Source organism: Protopterus annectens, chromosome 8.part0 (genome assembly GCF_019279795.1).
Source record: "Protopterus annectens isolate FY-2018-M chromosome 8.part0, PAN1.0, whole genome shotgun sequence".
In the NCBI taxonomy this organism is placed as follows: Eukaryota; Metazoa; Chordata; order Ceratodontiformes; family Protopteridae; genus Protopterus; species Protopterus annectens.
Window position 1 is genome coordinate 406,341,405 of NC_056741.1, and position 18,220 is coordinate 406,359,624.

General features: G+C 41.7%; 1 protein-coding gene across 1 annotated transcript in view; it reads left to right on the forward strand.

The window, feature by feature from the left end:
• Window positions 1–6,615, forward strand: part of CA14 (carbonic anhydrase 14) — a 449,592-nt gene extending 442,977 nt beyond the window's left edge. Inside the window, exon 11 of the mRNA XM_044079914.1 lies at window positions 5,645–6,615. Within this exon, the coding sequence (XP_043935849.1) occupies window positions 5,645–5,723 (79 nt within the window). The 3' untranslated portion in view covers window positions 5,724–6,615. The remainder of the gene's footprint in view (window positions 1–5,644) is intronic.
• Window positions 6,616–18,220: the final 11,605 nt, after the last annotated feature.

Sequence of the window (18,220 nt, forward strand, 5' to 3'; positions counted from 1 at the left end):
CTTGACATCAAATATCAAGCATCCAATGATTCCTATTGAGTCATTCATTCGCTCCCACTTCCTATTCCTTAAGATTAACATGGTAAGATAATGGATGCGGGTACCCCTGTTGCTTGGTGAAATGGCAGGAGCTACGGACAAGGGTGGCTATTTCTTGCATTAAGAAAGGAGAGGATTTATGTACCCCATCCCTATCCAGTTCCCCTTACTAGCTCAGGCATGAATGAGCGATAGTGACATCAGTGCAGGAATAACAGCCCCATGCACTTACATTGCGCACCTAATGCTTTTCATGCATGCCCTTCCAGCAAGGATGGCACCAAAGAATAGTTCCTGTCTTCTTCCAGGATGTATTCCTGCAGAGTTAGGAACCCATCCCTTCCACCCAAAGTAGGAAAACAGGTCGTTATCTGTTCTGTCCCCCAGAACCTGGGCAAGTTTCTACATTAAGGACCACTGGAATTCTGGTTTTGAAATTAGTAAAATGGAAAAGGTAAAAAAGTTTTTACAAGAAAATTAAAGGTTTAAGGAATATATGCTAGCAAGAAAGATTAAAAAATATTCAGTCTGTTCTCAGTTTACTATAGGCAAGTAAGATGAACTCTGATTTGTCTGTTTAAATGTAGAAACAATGAAAAAAACTAAAAGTAATTCTGGAATTGTGTTTCTAACTTATGGGAGAAGTACTTGGAATAATCAGATTATAAGCTGCGGTGGTGCAGTGGTATCATTGTTGCCTTACAGCAAGAGGTTCTCCTGTTCGATTCTCAGCTGGAGCACCTTCTGTGCAGAGTCTGCATGTCCTCCCTGTGGTTGAATGACATTTGAAAGACATGCGTAGAATGGATGTGCCTTTGTTGAAGGTTGGGTGTCGAGTTGGCACCTTGGCACCTGCAAAAAATCTACTGCCAATCATTAGCAGACCAGAGTTCTGCTGTGGTGACCCCTAACCGGGTAAAGCCGGAAGAACAACAACTTGGAATAATTAGATTATGGTTAAAATTGAAAAGCTGCAAAATAGATTAGGCAGCAACTTTTTCCAGTTTAGAGCCTGGAGAATATGGAATTTACTACCTGTTGAGTTGGCTGGAAAAGAGACAGGAGAGTTTTAAAAAAAACTTAGACATGATTTGATGACAAAGTACATTGGACTAAGTCATTACAGAAAATGGCTAATAATGATCTTGTTCAAGGTTTTATGCCTACCTCTAACATTGTAACTAATCAAATCAAATGTAACTTGCTGATGGTAAAGATAAATGTCATATCCATTCACCAGTAGATGGTACCTTTCGGTGTCATAAATTATTTGGTTCTAGTTTTCGTACTTTTTGCATGCTGCCATAACATTCTGGTTACTACTTACAGCTCAGATTTTGTGTCTTTGATCGGTGTTTCATATTTTATTCTTATTCATACTCAGAATATTGATTTTATATTTTTTAAAGTATGTTATATATGTCCTGATTAATCACTGTTGGGGCATAATAAATAAATGAACGAATCCATGATCTATTGACAGACTGTCTCAGTCTATAAATGTAACCATCCTTAAGCTCTGAGAACAAATCCACAGAAAGTTCCCACTTCCAAATTATTTTAATAATTTGTCAACACAAAGTCAAATATTTGACAGAGGAGAAAAGCATGTTTTCTATGTCAGACTTTAATATTTAACATGTGCCTTAATAAGAGGGGTATTACAACACAAACTGCAGTCACAGTTTTTAGAAGTGCGCTTGGCATTTTTCCTTCAGTGCAGTTCAAATGCAGTACAACTTAACTATTTAGTTATGGATCACAACTTGGTTACTGTCCTTACCTGAGGTTAGTAATATCCAAATTATTTCCTAGAGTTAACTTGAGCATCCCCAGACAAACCATTTTGTTATCATTTTTGTGCCTCTGTATCAAACTGCTGTGGTGTAGCATCCCAGACCATGCAGTGTTTTAACATCCTCCAACTTATTTCACTCTGTTTAATGACCATGCCTCATCAGCTTTCTCCTTCGTCCACTTCTCATTGTCTTCCACTCATTCCTCCTATTGTCACAGTACCACTGACATCTGTTATGTTTCTTGGTTGCTTCGATTCCTCCTCTTGATCTGTTGTCTCACCCTGATCTTCCTTGCTTGTATCAGCTTCCTCCTTGATATTCTCTGTACTCTGATAGGTGGAAATCCTATTTACCTGCTTGGTTATCTGTAGCACTTGGATGGACTTTATACACTGTGGGTTTATTTTTGTTGACATTTCCCACAAACATTATATTCTATAGTTTGCCCCCCCCCACACACACACACACACACACACACTCCAGAGACATATACCTTAAGAATACCTCCCCAAAACCACCACTAAATCTCTCAAGACCTGAGCATGTTTATTTCTCTGTGATGCTTTGATTATTAAAGTTCAATTTCTTGTCACTCCAGATTTCCATCTCAGTGTTCTCTACATCTCTGAGCATTGGTTTTCCCTGATGGCCTGATACTATAGTATGTGTAAATATTTCCAGTTAGATCCAGAGAAAATAGCTAGTATTACCCTCTAGCACTATCAAAGCTTACTGATATATACATGCATGTAGTTTCTTTCAAGAGAAGCTCTTTAGTCAACTAAGTTCACCCAAATGTTGCAACTAGCCTCATTGCTGTCCCTTCCCAGTCCCACCTTCTTTAATGTCTCAATTACATTTAAGCACCTCACATTTGCATACCTTTAGCAAAGCCATCCGGGGTTTTGCCATCTTTTCCATAAAGTGTTTTTTTATATCAGTTTTAACTCTCCCTCCCGTACAGTTGCAATCCATGTCCATTTTCCCTGTACATTGTTTTCAATGGTATGTCACCTACCTATCCTTGATTATGAGGTTACCCAAATCATATTCCTGTTTGCCTTCTGTCTTTAAGGGTATACTTTATTTCCCTAAACTTTACCCCTCATGTCATGTCCTCATTCCTTCTTTCATCGTAGTAACCTTATTTTGTACATAATCTGAAAGAACATGGGCTTTGTGAGGGGGGATTCCTCTTTAGCCTGCATTAGTAGACACTCCAAGGACTTGATTTTCCTCACTTGATACAGTTATAGCTGAAGTGCAAATAGAGATGGTTTTGCAGTTTGTTCACTGTCTGATCTGTTTTAGCTTTGTACCCCCAACATGTTCAGTTGATACTCAGCTGTCCCAATTTAGAGTTTTAGAAATGTCTCTAATAGCATCCATATTCCTTTATTGAGCCAGCTCAGTTTACAGTGCAGTGCAGATGATCCAGATGAACTGGCTAGGTTATAACAATATAGTCACCTTTGCTATGGATCAAACTGACAGTGTTAATGACCATCCTGTCCCTACTGTTTCATATGAATGGTGGTACAGCTGAGACCATCCTGTGAGGCAGTGAGCCAGATGAAGGCTTGAGCACATATAGAAGATGCTGGATCCCCTGTGTCCATTATTCAGCATTCTATTCAGGAATCCCATGTAAAAGGGCACTATTTTCATCTAGGGAACTTTCTCCCTCTTACCACAATCTGGCAAGCTCTTATGGACTGTCAACAGTCTGTATAGCTCAGCCTATCCTATTGTACAAAATGTTCTTCTTCTTTTCAGTGTGAGAGTGTTGCACAGTTGTTTGAGAATACGTTTGCTAAAAATGGGCTGTCTGTTCCTTAGAGTGCCTATTCTGAACTTAGCAGTAGTCTTATTGTGATATGGCTAGATTTCTGTAGATGGATTTGATGGATATGATTACACTATGAAGATGCCATGCATGTGGTTTCTCCTTCCATCAAACACACTTCATGCAGGACTCTGGTCCAACATAGCTTGTTATAACTTGTTTGGGCATTCTAGGTTCAGTTAATTTTCTAGGTCATGTGCATTGAATTGATCTGAGTTGAGTTTCTTTGTAGAATATGGTGTCTTGAACTTAACTAAAAGAAGCCCATATTACCTCTATCCGGAATACACCTGTATTAGAATCATACAACCTGGAAAAGTGGCAATGTACTTTTCGCCTTCCTTTCATAGATAAGATTAATGAGAAAGTGAATTATGGAAACTATTTCTTGACATCTCATGGTCTCCTTGATGCTCTCCATGACACTACCACTATTCAGACAATGTATGTCAGCATTTAGTGGAAGGATTTTAGTTAATAGATCACAAAAGGAAACTATTTCCTTTTTCAATCTTTCTCAATGTTGGTTATTCGGTATGTTGATTTTTGAAATGCTGGCATCAATCTCCTGTGATCTACTGAATGCCAACGTACACTCCATCATCCCACAACCTATCTAAACATAACTATCAAACATTACATTCATCAAAGAGTAGGTTGTTGTCCTGTACCATATGCAATTACCACAAACCTACCACTACAGCAGGAATTACTGTACTATCTGTGTACATAATTAAATACAAAATGATACTTTTAGGAAGGGGATGCCCCCACACTCCCTAGGACTTTGGGGTTTCAATCATTGAAATCAACCAGACAGTATTAATGGACTTATAAGTCACTGAATGGTAGCCCTCCACACACAAACATGTATCTATCTATCTATCTATCTATCTATCTATCTATCTATCTATCTATCTATCTATCTATCTATCTATCTATCTATCTATCCTTCCATCTGTCTGTTTATATATCTATAGGAATGTTTTACTTGTCTAATGTCTAACTTCTTGGCACTGAACAGGCCTCCTACACTGTTTCACCTCCACAGCTGACCACTGTATAAAACTAAATGAAATGTACTGATATATCCATTATTCTAGAAGAGAAGTGACCCATCCTGTACCTCTGATGTTGGAGCAGATCTCTCCATCCTACTAGTCTCTAAGCGCACAACAACTTAGGAAAAAGGAAAGATTATCTGCCTTTTCTTCAAGTCATCAGAGGTGTGGGAGAATAGACCTCCACGGTGGGGTGCAGAAGGGTACATTTATTTCAAATGTCATTGTGAAGATATTTAATCACAATATATCACACAGCAGTAAGCTAATCTATAATATGGCAGTGTCAGTGACTCAGTAACAAACATCAATAAGCAAAAATAGACATAGATAGATTAGATAGATAGATAGATAGATAGATAGATAGATAGATAGATAGATAGATAGATAGATAGATAGATAGATAGATAGATAGATAGATAGATATAGATATACAATTATATCACCAAAGTACTAAATTCCTCGAACAGAAAACTTAAAAACAGCAATCATTTTATACTGAATCTAAAATTACCAAAAACTACAAGAAAACAAAAAAATATTTTTTCAGAGGTTCATTTAATCAGTGTTTACTTTAGTTTTAAGCAAGCATCACAAATATTGAAGATTTAGGATAATTTTAGTAACTCTGATGATGTATTAAAGGTGCAGATAAACTGTTGATGATACACTAAGAGTTTTGATAAATGCTGATGACCACCAAGAATGTAGACCAAAATGTATATATATTGTTTACTAGATATGTTCTTCTATTATACAGAGAGACAGACGGGTTGGTACTGTGCGGTAGAAAAAAAAGAGACCCATATGGGCATTAACATCTTATTTTATAGCATCATTCTAAATAATATATGTTCAAAAATAACATAAGTTGTTTTTGTTTGTTTTGTATTTTACAGAACAAAGAGACAGAAAGAACGTGAAGGCATTACTTGCAAATCAGATGGCAAACCAGAAGAGGAACTGCAGCAGCCATGACACTGGTCTTTGGGTTATGAACTGTGCATTTACATAAGGGTGCAACTAAGAAAAGCACTGAGGACTTTGAATAGTTGTCATTATCTTCTCTTTCATTCATCATATTGTTTATAAGCCCCCCCCCCCACCAAACAAAAAACAATAAGAAAACAATGCACTGGGCAGTCATTGCTTTTAAACACCATAAAGATTCCCCTAGATATCCATCTGCTGTAAGTAAAGCCTGGTGCATAATTGTATGACATGGTAGTCTGGGGTACTTTACTAGCTACTGGAGTAAGTCTCACTACAAGCTTTTCAAGTAATACTGTATATATAATAGATATAAACACAACGCTGACATCACTGCTTGTGCCATTCTAATGCCCCTTGGCATTTAATACAATAAGAACACATTAAATGGCTGCAGCTGATTTAGTTTGTTGTGAAAGCAGATCATATTTAGGGTACTCTGTTTTCTCAGAGGTCACAGTCATTATTTGAGATAATAAAACTCACAAGGAAGCAACGTACATGCTGGGGGGCACATTCAGTAGCCATATTGACCAGCTCTTCAATATTACTCATACTTTAGTTCTACTGCCCACTCTTCAAACACCTCTGAAAATGAAGGATAACACATGCAAGAGAAGAAATATGTTTATCAGTTACTTGACTTTTAATAGATGCTAGAAAGAAGTTTGAAGTTAATTTTCCTTTATTGTACATGGGTATGGGTGTTGGTGTGGTTACACATTCTGGAAGAATTTAGTAGCTGCTCTGTGACATTCTTTAGTGTAGAGAAATATCATTTTAAAAAGAAAAACAGCTTATTTGGTTGAATTCTGAAACATTAGGACAGAAACAATAAAATTCTACAATTGCTGTTTATTTTAAATAAAGATGTATTTTTATGGCCTTTTGAGCACATTGTTCTTGTCTTTGCTGTTTGACTTTAATGTTTAACAAACCATTCGTATACTCTTTTCAATCAAGGGTGTAAGAATAAGAAAGTATTTAAATTTAAAGACAAAGCAGGCACAAACAAAGTTAGACTACTTTGTCCTTTGATGACCTGTGCTAACTTTATATTTCTGCCTTTTTAACAGCAGAAAAGCAGCTACTGTAAATTACATTCTGTTGTATAGCAGTAACTCTTGTTGACCAAGGTGTAATAATACATAAGGAAATTTATGAATATGTTGGACAAGATATAAAGCTCCCTCCTCCATGGCTGAAAAGTATTAAGCCACAAATTACCCAGGATATGTAGAAATTAATCTGTGTGAAGCAAGACATCATTATTTGTGTTTTTATGGCACAACTGTACTAGCAGACTTGAAACAACATGTTAGATATGTTCACATCACCTAGTGAATTAATTCATCTCCACTGCACCAAAATTCTTAAGTGAAACACAGAGTTTATAGTATTGCAAACCTTCACACCAGAATATGATGAGAAAAAGGAATTATTTCTGTGGAAATTAAAAACTCGCACCTTCTAAAATGTAAAGGTATTTCCTAGCAATTCATTCCCCCGAATTCTCAAAAGCTTGCACAAAGTGCAGGAGCTCAAGCAGGCAATATGTCTGCCATGCGATCCAAGAACAGCCTGTAGGGGCGTGCACGAGCGGTCCTGCACTAATCTTGCACGGACTAATCCCTGGTATGCAAATCACCCCATTTGCAGGTGAAATCCAGGCAAATGAGGTGATTTTGCAATCCAGGAATCCTGCAACAGTCCGTGCAAGACTAATGCAATCTGCAGAAATGTACTCAGTTAGTAACCGAGTACATTTCTGCAAAATCCAAAACGGAGCTATGACACCTCCAAATAAAGGCTGCCTATCATGTAGTAACCATGCCAATGGCCAAGTATAAGGCCATTAACATTGCAAACAGTTTAAAAAATAAAAAAAACAACTTTTATTTTTTTAGTCGATCTCGGCTGTTTAAGTGTAGGGCAGCGGCGTGCAAATGGGATCGGGGGGGGGTAATAAATTAAACCTAAAATAAGCATTCTAACTAAAATCAGTATTCTGCCATGCAAGTCAATGGCAGGCAGAAGACAATCTGACCAGTGAGTAGTGGTTGCTAAGGAGGGAGGCTCAGTGTAAGACATGTAACTATGCATTAGCAGGCAATCCTATGCAAATGAGGGGAAGGATAGTGAATGCCAGTTTTCCCCAGCATGTGAGTCAGGTCCCAACAGTGTAAGAGTAGGAATAGCCTGGTGTAAGCCTTGGAGTTAGGTGACATCATGGGGGGGTGTGACAGGCATACTGTAAGCGGATTGGAGCCCTGTGGCTTGGGTTTGCTCCTAGCTTAGCATAGATAAGCTAGGGGATGTGTCTAAACCTGCTTAGCACTCTTCACAAAGCCTAAGCAGGTGTGCGCGCCGCACACCAGGCTTTACAGGAAGAAAAAAGAGGTTAAACCTGGAAATAGCAACAGTGTGCACATTTGAGCACTCCGTTTGTGCGGCGCGCACACGGGCTTAAACAGGAAGGCAATGGGAAGGGAAAACAGCAGTAGGAAGGTAATCAAGGAGAACTAGCTTAGCTGGCAGGTGAAATGTATCAGAATCAGCCAATTACACAGGCAGCAGACCAGCCCAGCCAAGAACACTACTATAAACTATGCAAACACCCTCCCCTCTGTTTTTTCCACACTCTACACCACTGGTGTAAACAAGCGGGGAACTTTTAACACTCACAACAGCAAAATGTTACGGGCTGCAATACTTGTGGAAACTTATGGAAGAGGCTGAGGGTGGTGAGGATGTGAATGCTGCCGAGCAACCCACAGTGAGGAGACATTGAAGAGTGTACAGACCCAGGGTAACCTACATGAGCTGGCGATAGTGGAGTGCTATAGGGTGGACAGGGACCTCCTACAGCAAATTGTTGAGCTGTGTCAGCCACGCCTGACACACAGAACTAACAGAAGGGAACCCATCCCAGTGGATACCAAGATATGTGTAGGCCTAAGAATACTAGCTACAGGTACCTTCCAAAGGCCAACTGGGGATATGATGGGGATTTCACAGGCATCAGCATCCAGGGTGCTCCACCAGTTCCTGGATGCCATGTCAGCATATGTCAGTGAGCACGTACATTTCCCCAATGCCTGTGAGGCATTGGCCAGCAATATGTGTCTCTTCCACCAAATAGCAGAATACCCTGAGATAGTGGGTGCAATAGACTGCACGCACATATGCATCAAAGCACCACCCACTGAGCGGGGTAGGGTCTACATCAACTGCAAGGGCTTCCCTTCCATCAACTGCCAGGTCATGTGCGATGCCCAGGGCATAAGAATGAATGTGTGTGCTGGCTGCCCTGGAAGCTGTCAGGATTCCCACATCTGGCATCTGACACAGCTGTACCAGAGATTTCCCAATGGGACATCCCACATGGTCACCAAGTGGGGGATGCTGGATATGCACTAGAGCCGTGGCTGATGACACCCATCAAAAATGCACACACACCCGAACAAGAACTCCATAATGAGGCACACGCACAAACAAGAATCATAATAGAGCATGTGTTTGGGATGCTCAAGTCACGGTTCCAGTGCCTGGACACATCCGGTGGAGCCTTGCAGTACTCACCAGCTACATGTACCCAAATTGTCCTTGTATGTGCCATGATACACAATATGATCCTGTGGAAGCAGCTGCAGCAGGAACAACATGGGGCAGGGCCACACAGCCCCCCCACCATTGCCAAGACCTGCACAGGCACAGAGTGACTAGGAGGAGGAACAACCTGAGCCTGCCCCAGTAAGCAGAAGGAGGAGTGCCCAGTATGCCCTGGCCTTGGCAAAGAGGCAATGCATAGCACATACACTGACATGGGAGGGACCCACAGAAATCTCATCAGAGCCTAAGTTTCCCTTCTTACCAACCTATGAACCTATATTGGATGGAAGATAGGAAATTCACCCTGGGGATCATGTCAGTCGCACTGCTAGACAGGGGCCCAGAGAAGTAAATATTGTGGGAAAAAAATTCCAGGGAATTGTTATGGCTAGGCTTGCATAGGCCTTAGGGCTGATAGCCTAGTACCAACCTATGAACCTATAACACCTCTCTCTGACTCTCACATACAGTAAAAGGGATGCCAAACATTACACTACCTGTGCCTAACCATGTGTAGGGAGTGTACTATGTGCATCTGACATAGGCAGCCCTGCAGCACCACCCTCAATACTGCGACACCCACAAGGTAAGTGACTCACACATGCCAGTCGGGGGGGGGGTCACATACCCAACAACAGTCACAGCCAGCAGGACAGGTGTAGTCAAACACAAACAAATGCTGTGCTATGGCCTCTGAATGAGGCCTATGGGCAACCCTCCCCCCAGGACTACACAGACAGAGTATAGCAGGTCAGGCAGTGGGATGTCAGTTCTGAAGGCTAGGAAGTCAGAAACTAATATATAGGTAATTAAAAGCTAAGATCTGTACTACACTGGTATGCCTGTAGCCAGCACAATAGGTAAGACTACAGACTGAAATAGAGTACCTGACATACCAGTACAATCCTAGAAAATGTGTACAAGTGTCAGGTGTGCCCCCCATCCTACATAGAAATATAGTAACAGTCAGGTGTGCCCCCCAACCCTGTGTAGAAATGTAGAAATAGTCAGGTGTGCCCTCCCCCCATCCTACATAGAAATATAGTAACAGTCAGGTGTGCCACCACCAATCCTGTGTAGAAATGTAGAAATAGTCAAGTGTGCCCCCCATCCTACATAGAAATATAGTAACAGTCAGGTGTGCTCCCCCAACCTGTGTGGAAATGTAGAAACAGTCAGGTGTGCCCCCCTCCCCACTATGCAGAAATGTAGTAACAGTCAGTGCCAAATGATTGATGGATACCATGCAGAGACAGCATGCTATCTGTCGGTGTACAACATAAAGGTCAGCACTGCAGTACAAACTACCTGGACTTGATCCACACATGCAATACAGACAGCCATACTGGGCATGCTCACACACTTAGAGAAATGAAGGCATTTTCAGTCAACAACATACTGAAAGGTCATACTGGGCATGCTCACACACTTAAAAACATGAAGGCCATGTCTGCAAACCCCAGTGGACCAAACATATCTGGCAGTTGCAGTTGTTAGTGCAGATACTCATCAGTTTGCACCACTCATGCCTTGCACACACAGTGGATAGGAATACAGACATATATGTAAGGACAACACACTGTAGTAAGCCAAAGGTAGATGGACATAGATGTGTGGAAGAGGGTGACTGTGACAAGGAGCCATCCAGGCCTGTCCCACCCAGCACACAGCCAAAGGGTCCCAAACACATGAGGTGCAGATGTCACACACTGCAGATACTAGCCACCAGTATCTGTAAGCATTACAGACTATGTGGTGCATGTACCAGCTGTGCAACATGACTGTACAAGGAAGTAGTCATCTATCAGCTGTATACACATACCTGTGAAATATGACCCTGTGTGTGCTCGCATGTGGCATGTCAACCCCTAGATGAATGGGTTATGGCCCATGCACACACACTGCCCTCCCCATAGCCCTACTATAACAAGCCTGATGAGGTAATCTAATGTGAAATACACCTTTGGGAGAGCTGTAGCCCAGTAATCTCCATGGCGCATCCCATAACTATGTACTGCTGTAGTGTGATAAGCTTGTTAGGTAGGAGTTCTAATCCCAGACTTGGCAAGTGTGTGTGTGTTTGTGTGCATGTCTGTCTGACTGTGTAGAGGGCAATGCTTTTTAGGGTAGTCACATTCCCAACAATTCAAATGCTCAACTTTGGCAAGGCTGCTGATGTCATCGACCTAGAAATACACCTCTGAGAATATTGCAGCCCAGTAATCTCTATAGTGTGCCCTGTAACTGCGTACTGCTGTAGTGTGATAAAGTAGTTAGGTAGGTGTTCTAATCCCAGACATGGCAAGTGTGTGTGTGTCTCTGACTCTGTCTGTGTAGAGAGCAATGCTTTTTAGGGTACTCACACTGCCTACAGGTCATATACTCAATGTTGGTAAGGCTGCTGATGTCATCCACCTAGACATACACCTCTGGGAAGGTTGTAGCCCAGTAATCTCTGTAGCACATCCACCTAGAAATACACCTCTGGGAAGGTTGTAGCCCAGTAATCTCTGTAGCACATCCTGTAACTGCATACTGCTGTAGTGTGATAAAGTAGGTGGGTAGGTGTTTTAATCCCAGACATGGCAAGTGTGTGTTTGTCTGTCTGACTCTGTCTGTGTAGAGAGCAATGCTTTTTAGGGTACTCACACTCCCTACAATTCATATGCTCAACTTTGGCAAGGCTGATGATGTCACCCACCTAGAAATACATCTCTGGGAAGGTCATAGTCCAGTAATCTCTATAGCGTGTGCCATAACTGCATACTACTGTAGTGTGATTTAGAGCTGTGGTAGGGTTCCATCCCCACCCATGGTAGTTCTGGATGTTTTGTGTGTGCTACAATGTCTGTGTATGGAGCACTGCATTATAGGCTAGTCACACTCAGTACATTTCAAATGGCCTACTTTGTCAATCCTGCTGATGTCATTCATTGTGAAATACACCTTTGGGGAAGGAGTTTTCCAGTAATCCCCGTGGTGTATCATATAACAGCTCCATGCTGTAGTGGGATATAGACCTCTGTTAGGGGTTCTATACCCACACATGTCGGTTGTGGATGTTTTGTGTGTGTGTCACTGTCTGTGTAGGGAGCAATGCATTTTAGGCTAGTCACATGCAGTACATTTCAAATGCCCTACTTTGGTAATCCTGCTGATGTCATTCATTGTGAAATACACCTTTGGGGAAGGGGTTTTCCAGCAATCCCTGTGGTGTGTCCTATAACAGCTCCACGCTGTAGTGTGATATAGACCTCTGTTAGGGGTTCAATACCCACACATGTTGGTTGTGGATATTTTGTGTGTGTGTCACTGTGTAGGTAGTAATGCATTTTAGGTTAGTCACACTCACTACAATTTGAATGTCCTACTTTGGCAATCCTGCTGATATCATCCAATGTGATATACACCTTTGGGGAAGGAATACTCCAGTAATCTCCGTGGCATCTACTATAACTGCATAGTGCTGTAGTGTAATAAACTAATTAGGTAGGGGTTCTACTCCCAGACATGACAGGTGTGTGTGTGTGTGTGTGTGTGTGTGTGTGTGTGTGTGTGTGTGTGTGTGTGTGTGTGTGTGTTTTTAACTTGTATTCTGTGTGGAGGTGGTTGTGAGTGTCTGACACTTGTGGCCAATGTGGAGCGGGTTTTGCATATTTCTTATATGGTGGCCTTACTATATATCACATTGTCCACTGTACATGGATAACAGATGTGAAATAGCTGAGATGCTGGGGTGCAAAGCCATACCCATACATGTGACATCAAGGCCAGGCAATCACAGTTAGCAACTGCAGTATTACCCAGAGCACACTCTCAACCCATGTCTCATCCACACACACATGCCTAGGCAACAGCCAATATGTGGGTAGTACACTGCATATTTGCCACTAATAGTAACTATGGAGTGATAGCAGTGGGCTACAGAGGGCATGGCACCCTGTCCATCTGTCCAATATGCACGTACATGCAGATGGTGCACCTCCCCCATGTTCCCCAATGGACACCTGAAACACCTGTGGTGCCATCACATGTGACCCACAAAACACATACCATGCCTGACAATATGCCCTGTACGGACAGATGCCACTGACACCAGGGAATGCCGTTAACATGCAATCAATGTAGGTGCAGGGTAAACCTGCTGCCCATTACCAGTTCCCACCACAGGTGGGCAAGTCTGGCACATCTGATGATAATCTGTGCTCACAACATGGGCCATACACACCAAGTATAGTTCCACATGTCACTGTACATGCATGTGGGAGGTGTGCACATCCCAGACACCGTCTATGTTATGGACTAAGGAACACATACATGGCAAGTGATGCACAGCATTGGCCACACACAATAGTCACCCAGGTGACTGGATGGATGGGGGATACAATACCCACCTGTGTGGGCAAATGCAGAAATTACAACCCTGAGCCAGAATGCAGACCATTGTCATGTGGCCTGATGCCAAGGTATACCCATTGCCTAGCTGTCTGGCACAGTCGACCACCACACACCTGTGCAGACATGCACCCATGCATGTCAGTACTGCCACCCTGTGTGTTTGTGTGTGTGTTGTATGGTGCGTACGTTCACATCTACACTAACAACAACCCCCATTGGCATACTGAAGCATGCTGTCTGATGTCAGACACCTCCCTATACCCTTTGCCCATACAACCTCTGTATGACCCATGTGGAGCATGTGATACCTGCATAGTGATGTGTTGTGGCAATCCCACTACTGATAAATTGTAATCCTGGCCCTGACAAGTGTGTCAATGTGTGTGCATCCCTGTGAGAGTGTGGCTGTGTTGACACTGGCACCTGTTCATGCGGACAGGCACGTGTACGTCACCTACCATATAGCTACCATATCTCTGTTGCAGATGTCACTCACCATCACATATATGTTCTGAGGGCTCCACAACAGGTAACCCATGTGGCGCATTCAGTAACTGCATAGAACTGTGATAGCACAACATAGTCGTCAGGGGTTTGATACCCTATGCTGGTAGGTGTGTGACGCAAACATGCTTAGGTTTTACTTTCTCACCCCTCCCTGACTTGTCTTTGTCTCTGTCGGCCACTCCCACTCCCTCTCTGGTGTATGTGTAGACCTACACCTGCTTTGCCTAGGCAGCAGCATGTGTATTTTAAGTGATGCTCATGATCAGCTGATGGCTTCTGCATGAATTGCAGCCCTGTCCTAGCTGATTGCATGTAGAACAGCTGTGGTAACATTCCCATAGCCAATTGCATGGAAACACACTCCAATATCTAGGAGCATCATGTTGGTGTTTGCCCTTTTCATTCACTGTGAGCAGGAACTAGATCTGTTGTTTGGCAAACAGCAACTCAGATAGATTGGGGATTTACCTCTAACAACATACACTGTGGAAGCAGGGCAACACACAGGAGGGGGATGTGCCTGACCGGACTACAGACTGTAAGTACTAATATACTGCATTTGGAGTAATGTTGATTTAACAGTGCGTGTGTGTGTGTGTGGATATGGCTGTCTTACATGTCTCAATACCTGACATGTCAGTTCTATGTTTATGAGGAATCCCCATATGCAGGGTCATCTGCAGACAGGGCAGTGTGTTGTGCCTTTAGTTTCATGTGTTACCCATGGAGCATCTATCTGTGGACTGCAGTAGGTAGTGCATGGATTGCAGTCTGTAGATGGTGAAAGCCATGACAGTTACTAACTATATATCCCTCATAGGACATATGTTGCAACAAACCCTGTTTCAGCAGTAAATGTATGAGGTTATCACAACAAGATGTCAATATTGGCCCTGAGTATGTGCTTCCAGCCACAACTCTGTCAACCTTTGTAAATATGTCATGCATGAAGAGGTGCATATGTGCTGTACACCATAATTAGTGTCATCATATCTGATAACAAGCCAGTGAGATATCAGACTGCTACACATGTTATCTGCAGTAGGGGTTATATTTGATGACATAACCTGGACATACTGTGGTTGTTTGTACAGTACTGAGGTCTGTGTACTTAAGGTGAATGTCGACAGTGTGTGTATTGTTAATATGTACCTTGGCCTTTGCACAGACTGTGGTAGTTGTCATCGTCCTACCTTCCATACTTTCTGATGTTACATAATGCTCCACTGTATGTTACTGTATTGGCTTACATGTTTGTAGGGCGATACACATACATGTCCCATACCACAGTCAGCCATCAGACCAAACTGCCTAGCGGCCCAGTATATGTAGGGTTAGTGTGTGAGTGGCACATATGAGGATGGTGTTGAACGGATAGTTCATATACTGTAATATTATGCTAGCTTGCCATATGTGACTGTGGCTGTGTTCTCATTGGTTGTGGTTATGCACTTTCACACAGGTGTATTTTGCCCTGTGCTGTGACATGCCTGTACAGCCTGCTATATATGCAGGTACATATGCATTCCCCCATAGGAGATGTAGGCCAGTATTGAGCCAGTCTACCTGTAGCCTGCACAGTGCATTGTTACATGCCTAGCAGCTTAGTGTACTTCCCCAGTGAGATGTCATGTGCAGACACTTGCCAGATGTAATTCTGCCAGGCCTCCCTTAACAGTCATGTATGTCAGGCAGAGCAGTGGTATACTGTACAGATTTATGTCAGTATCTAGTGGGTAGTATGTGGCCATGGCACCCCTGTACCAGCGGTTATTACTTGTCAGGCCAGACAGGGGTGTGTGAATGCATAACCTATGGTGGCTTATGTATACTAGTTATTATGTGTTTTACTCATCTACATGGCTGTTAAAATCCATATTGTCAGGCACGGTACACATGTTTTGCACTAAGGGGTTCTGTATTTATCCCCTGGGACTGTACAGAGTGTGTCACAATGTCCACACATATTTACCAATATCTCTGCTGCAGTCAACTGGGGCACTATGTGCTAGCAGCGGTACTTTACTATGATGTCCTTAGGATGTCTGTCAGTAGCCAATGGCACACATGTGGAAAGCAGATGTGACCTCCCACACACACCATGTCTATGAAGACAATCCCAATTACAGTTGCAATAGTATATGGAACTGTAATAGTACACAAATAAAGGTTTTACATTCCTGCAAACTTGTGGTTGGTGTTTTTTCCTATGACCTCTCTGTGGGTACATGTTGCAGGCAATGATTGTCATTTGTATGGGTGACCCATACAGTGTCCAGTTGTTCAGGTGTGAACTCTAGGCATAGTGGCTGTTCCATATTTTGCGCACCTTCTACATATGTATCTTACTGTACATATCTCTGCGTGTGTATGTGTAGTCACATGTATATCTATATATATGTAATTATATATATATATATATATATATATATATATATATATATGAACAAAAAAAACCAAGAGGAGTCCCACCAATGATTATAGAAATACAACCCAAAACAGAAGGAGCCAAAGGACAACTCAACGATGTATAGTAGCACGACACTTGTCAGTATTCAAATAGCTATAAATAATCCAGAGATACAAACGTTTAAAGCAAGAAAGGTTTAATATGAAAAATAAAATGAGCGCTTTCGCGGTGGTCAACACCGCTTCATCAGATATACTACAAATCATTTAAAACTGTTTATATAAAAGAAGATAACAAAGCTGCCAATAAAATCACATACATAAATTCAAATCTAAAGCAATGGACCAATCGTTGCACCACATATATTCACACTAGAATAGCAGCTGACGAGTCATTATACGTCACATCCTCATCTCTGGCTAGTGTATAATGCATAAGTGTATACCACATCATTTAGTTCAAAGGTCACTAACCAACACTCCATTTACTATATATAAAACATTTATGAGTGTAAAGTATGTGAACATATAAATATTAATGCCATAAAATTACGATTAAGTTACAATTAAATTGCAATGATGTAAACCTCTCTAATAGAATACAACAACCCTGACTTTACAAATAACATAGGGCATCTATCTAAAATCAATAAGTGATCATGTACTATTTTAACGAATGATTACCTAGACAATATGACCACTTTATGAAATCAAAAATCAAAAACCTAGATCGCAACGCACATCTATACAAGCCCGTCACAAATAAATGTGCAGGCAATATAGACGCGCATCTATACAATAAAGTACGTCTCTCAATAAAAATGAGAAACGAATCAAACATAAATTCGGCAGTCATTTAAATCAAGCAATAAAACCAGAAATTATGTAGGAGTATTCCTGAACACTGCACTATCCAGTGCAGGGAGCAGGGTCGACAATATCTAACTAAAATAGAGTGAAAGCACTGTACTCAGTATAAACTCAGTATAGGCCAGAGGTCATGATGGTATAGAGTCATATCAGTGGGCTAGGAACTGAAATTGCCAATAACCACTACAATTGTGAACACTTCTGCAAAGACAAGTGCCAAAAAATAGCAATTAACAACAACACTGAATAACACAGAATAACACAAAATAGAGGAAGGTGATAAGAGGAGGTTAGCATAAAGCTCTTCCTTTGAGATGAGGTTTGAGGGAGACCATCTCATTCAAACCCCTTCCCCTGTGGGCACCCAACCTCAGCAACCAACGTAACTCAGCCTCTTCTGTTCTGTTGGTGATATCTCCAAGTCGTGGAGATATTTTCTCAAGGTGTAAAACTTGAAACCAAAACTCATGTGTATGTCCTTCCTTCAACATATGTTTCGCTAGGGCACTGCTATCATCTTTCCTAGACAAACAATAATAGTGGTCTCTAATACGTTCCCTCAAGGAACGATTTGATTTGCCAACGTAATAACAGAAGAATATGATACAGTGAGCAACATATACTATATTACGGCTGGTACAGTTGGCATCAATTCTAATGTCCCATAATCTCCCACTATCAGGATGTTT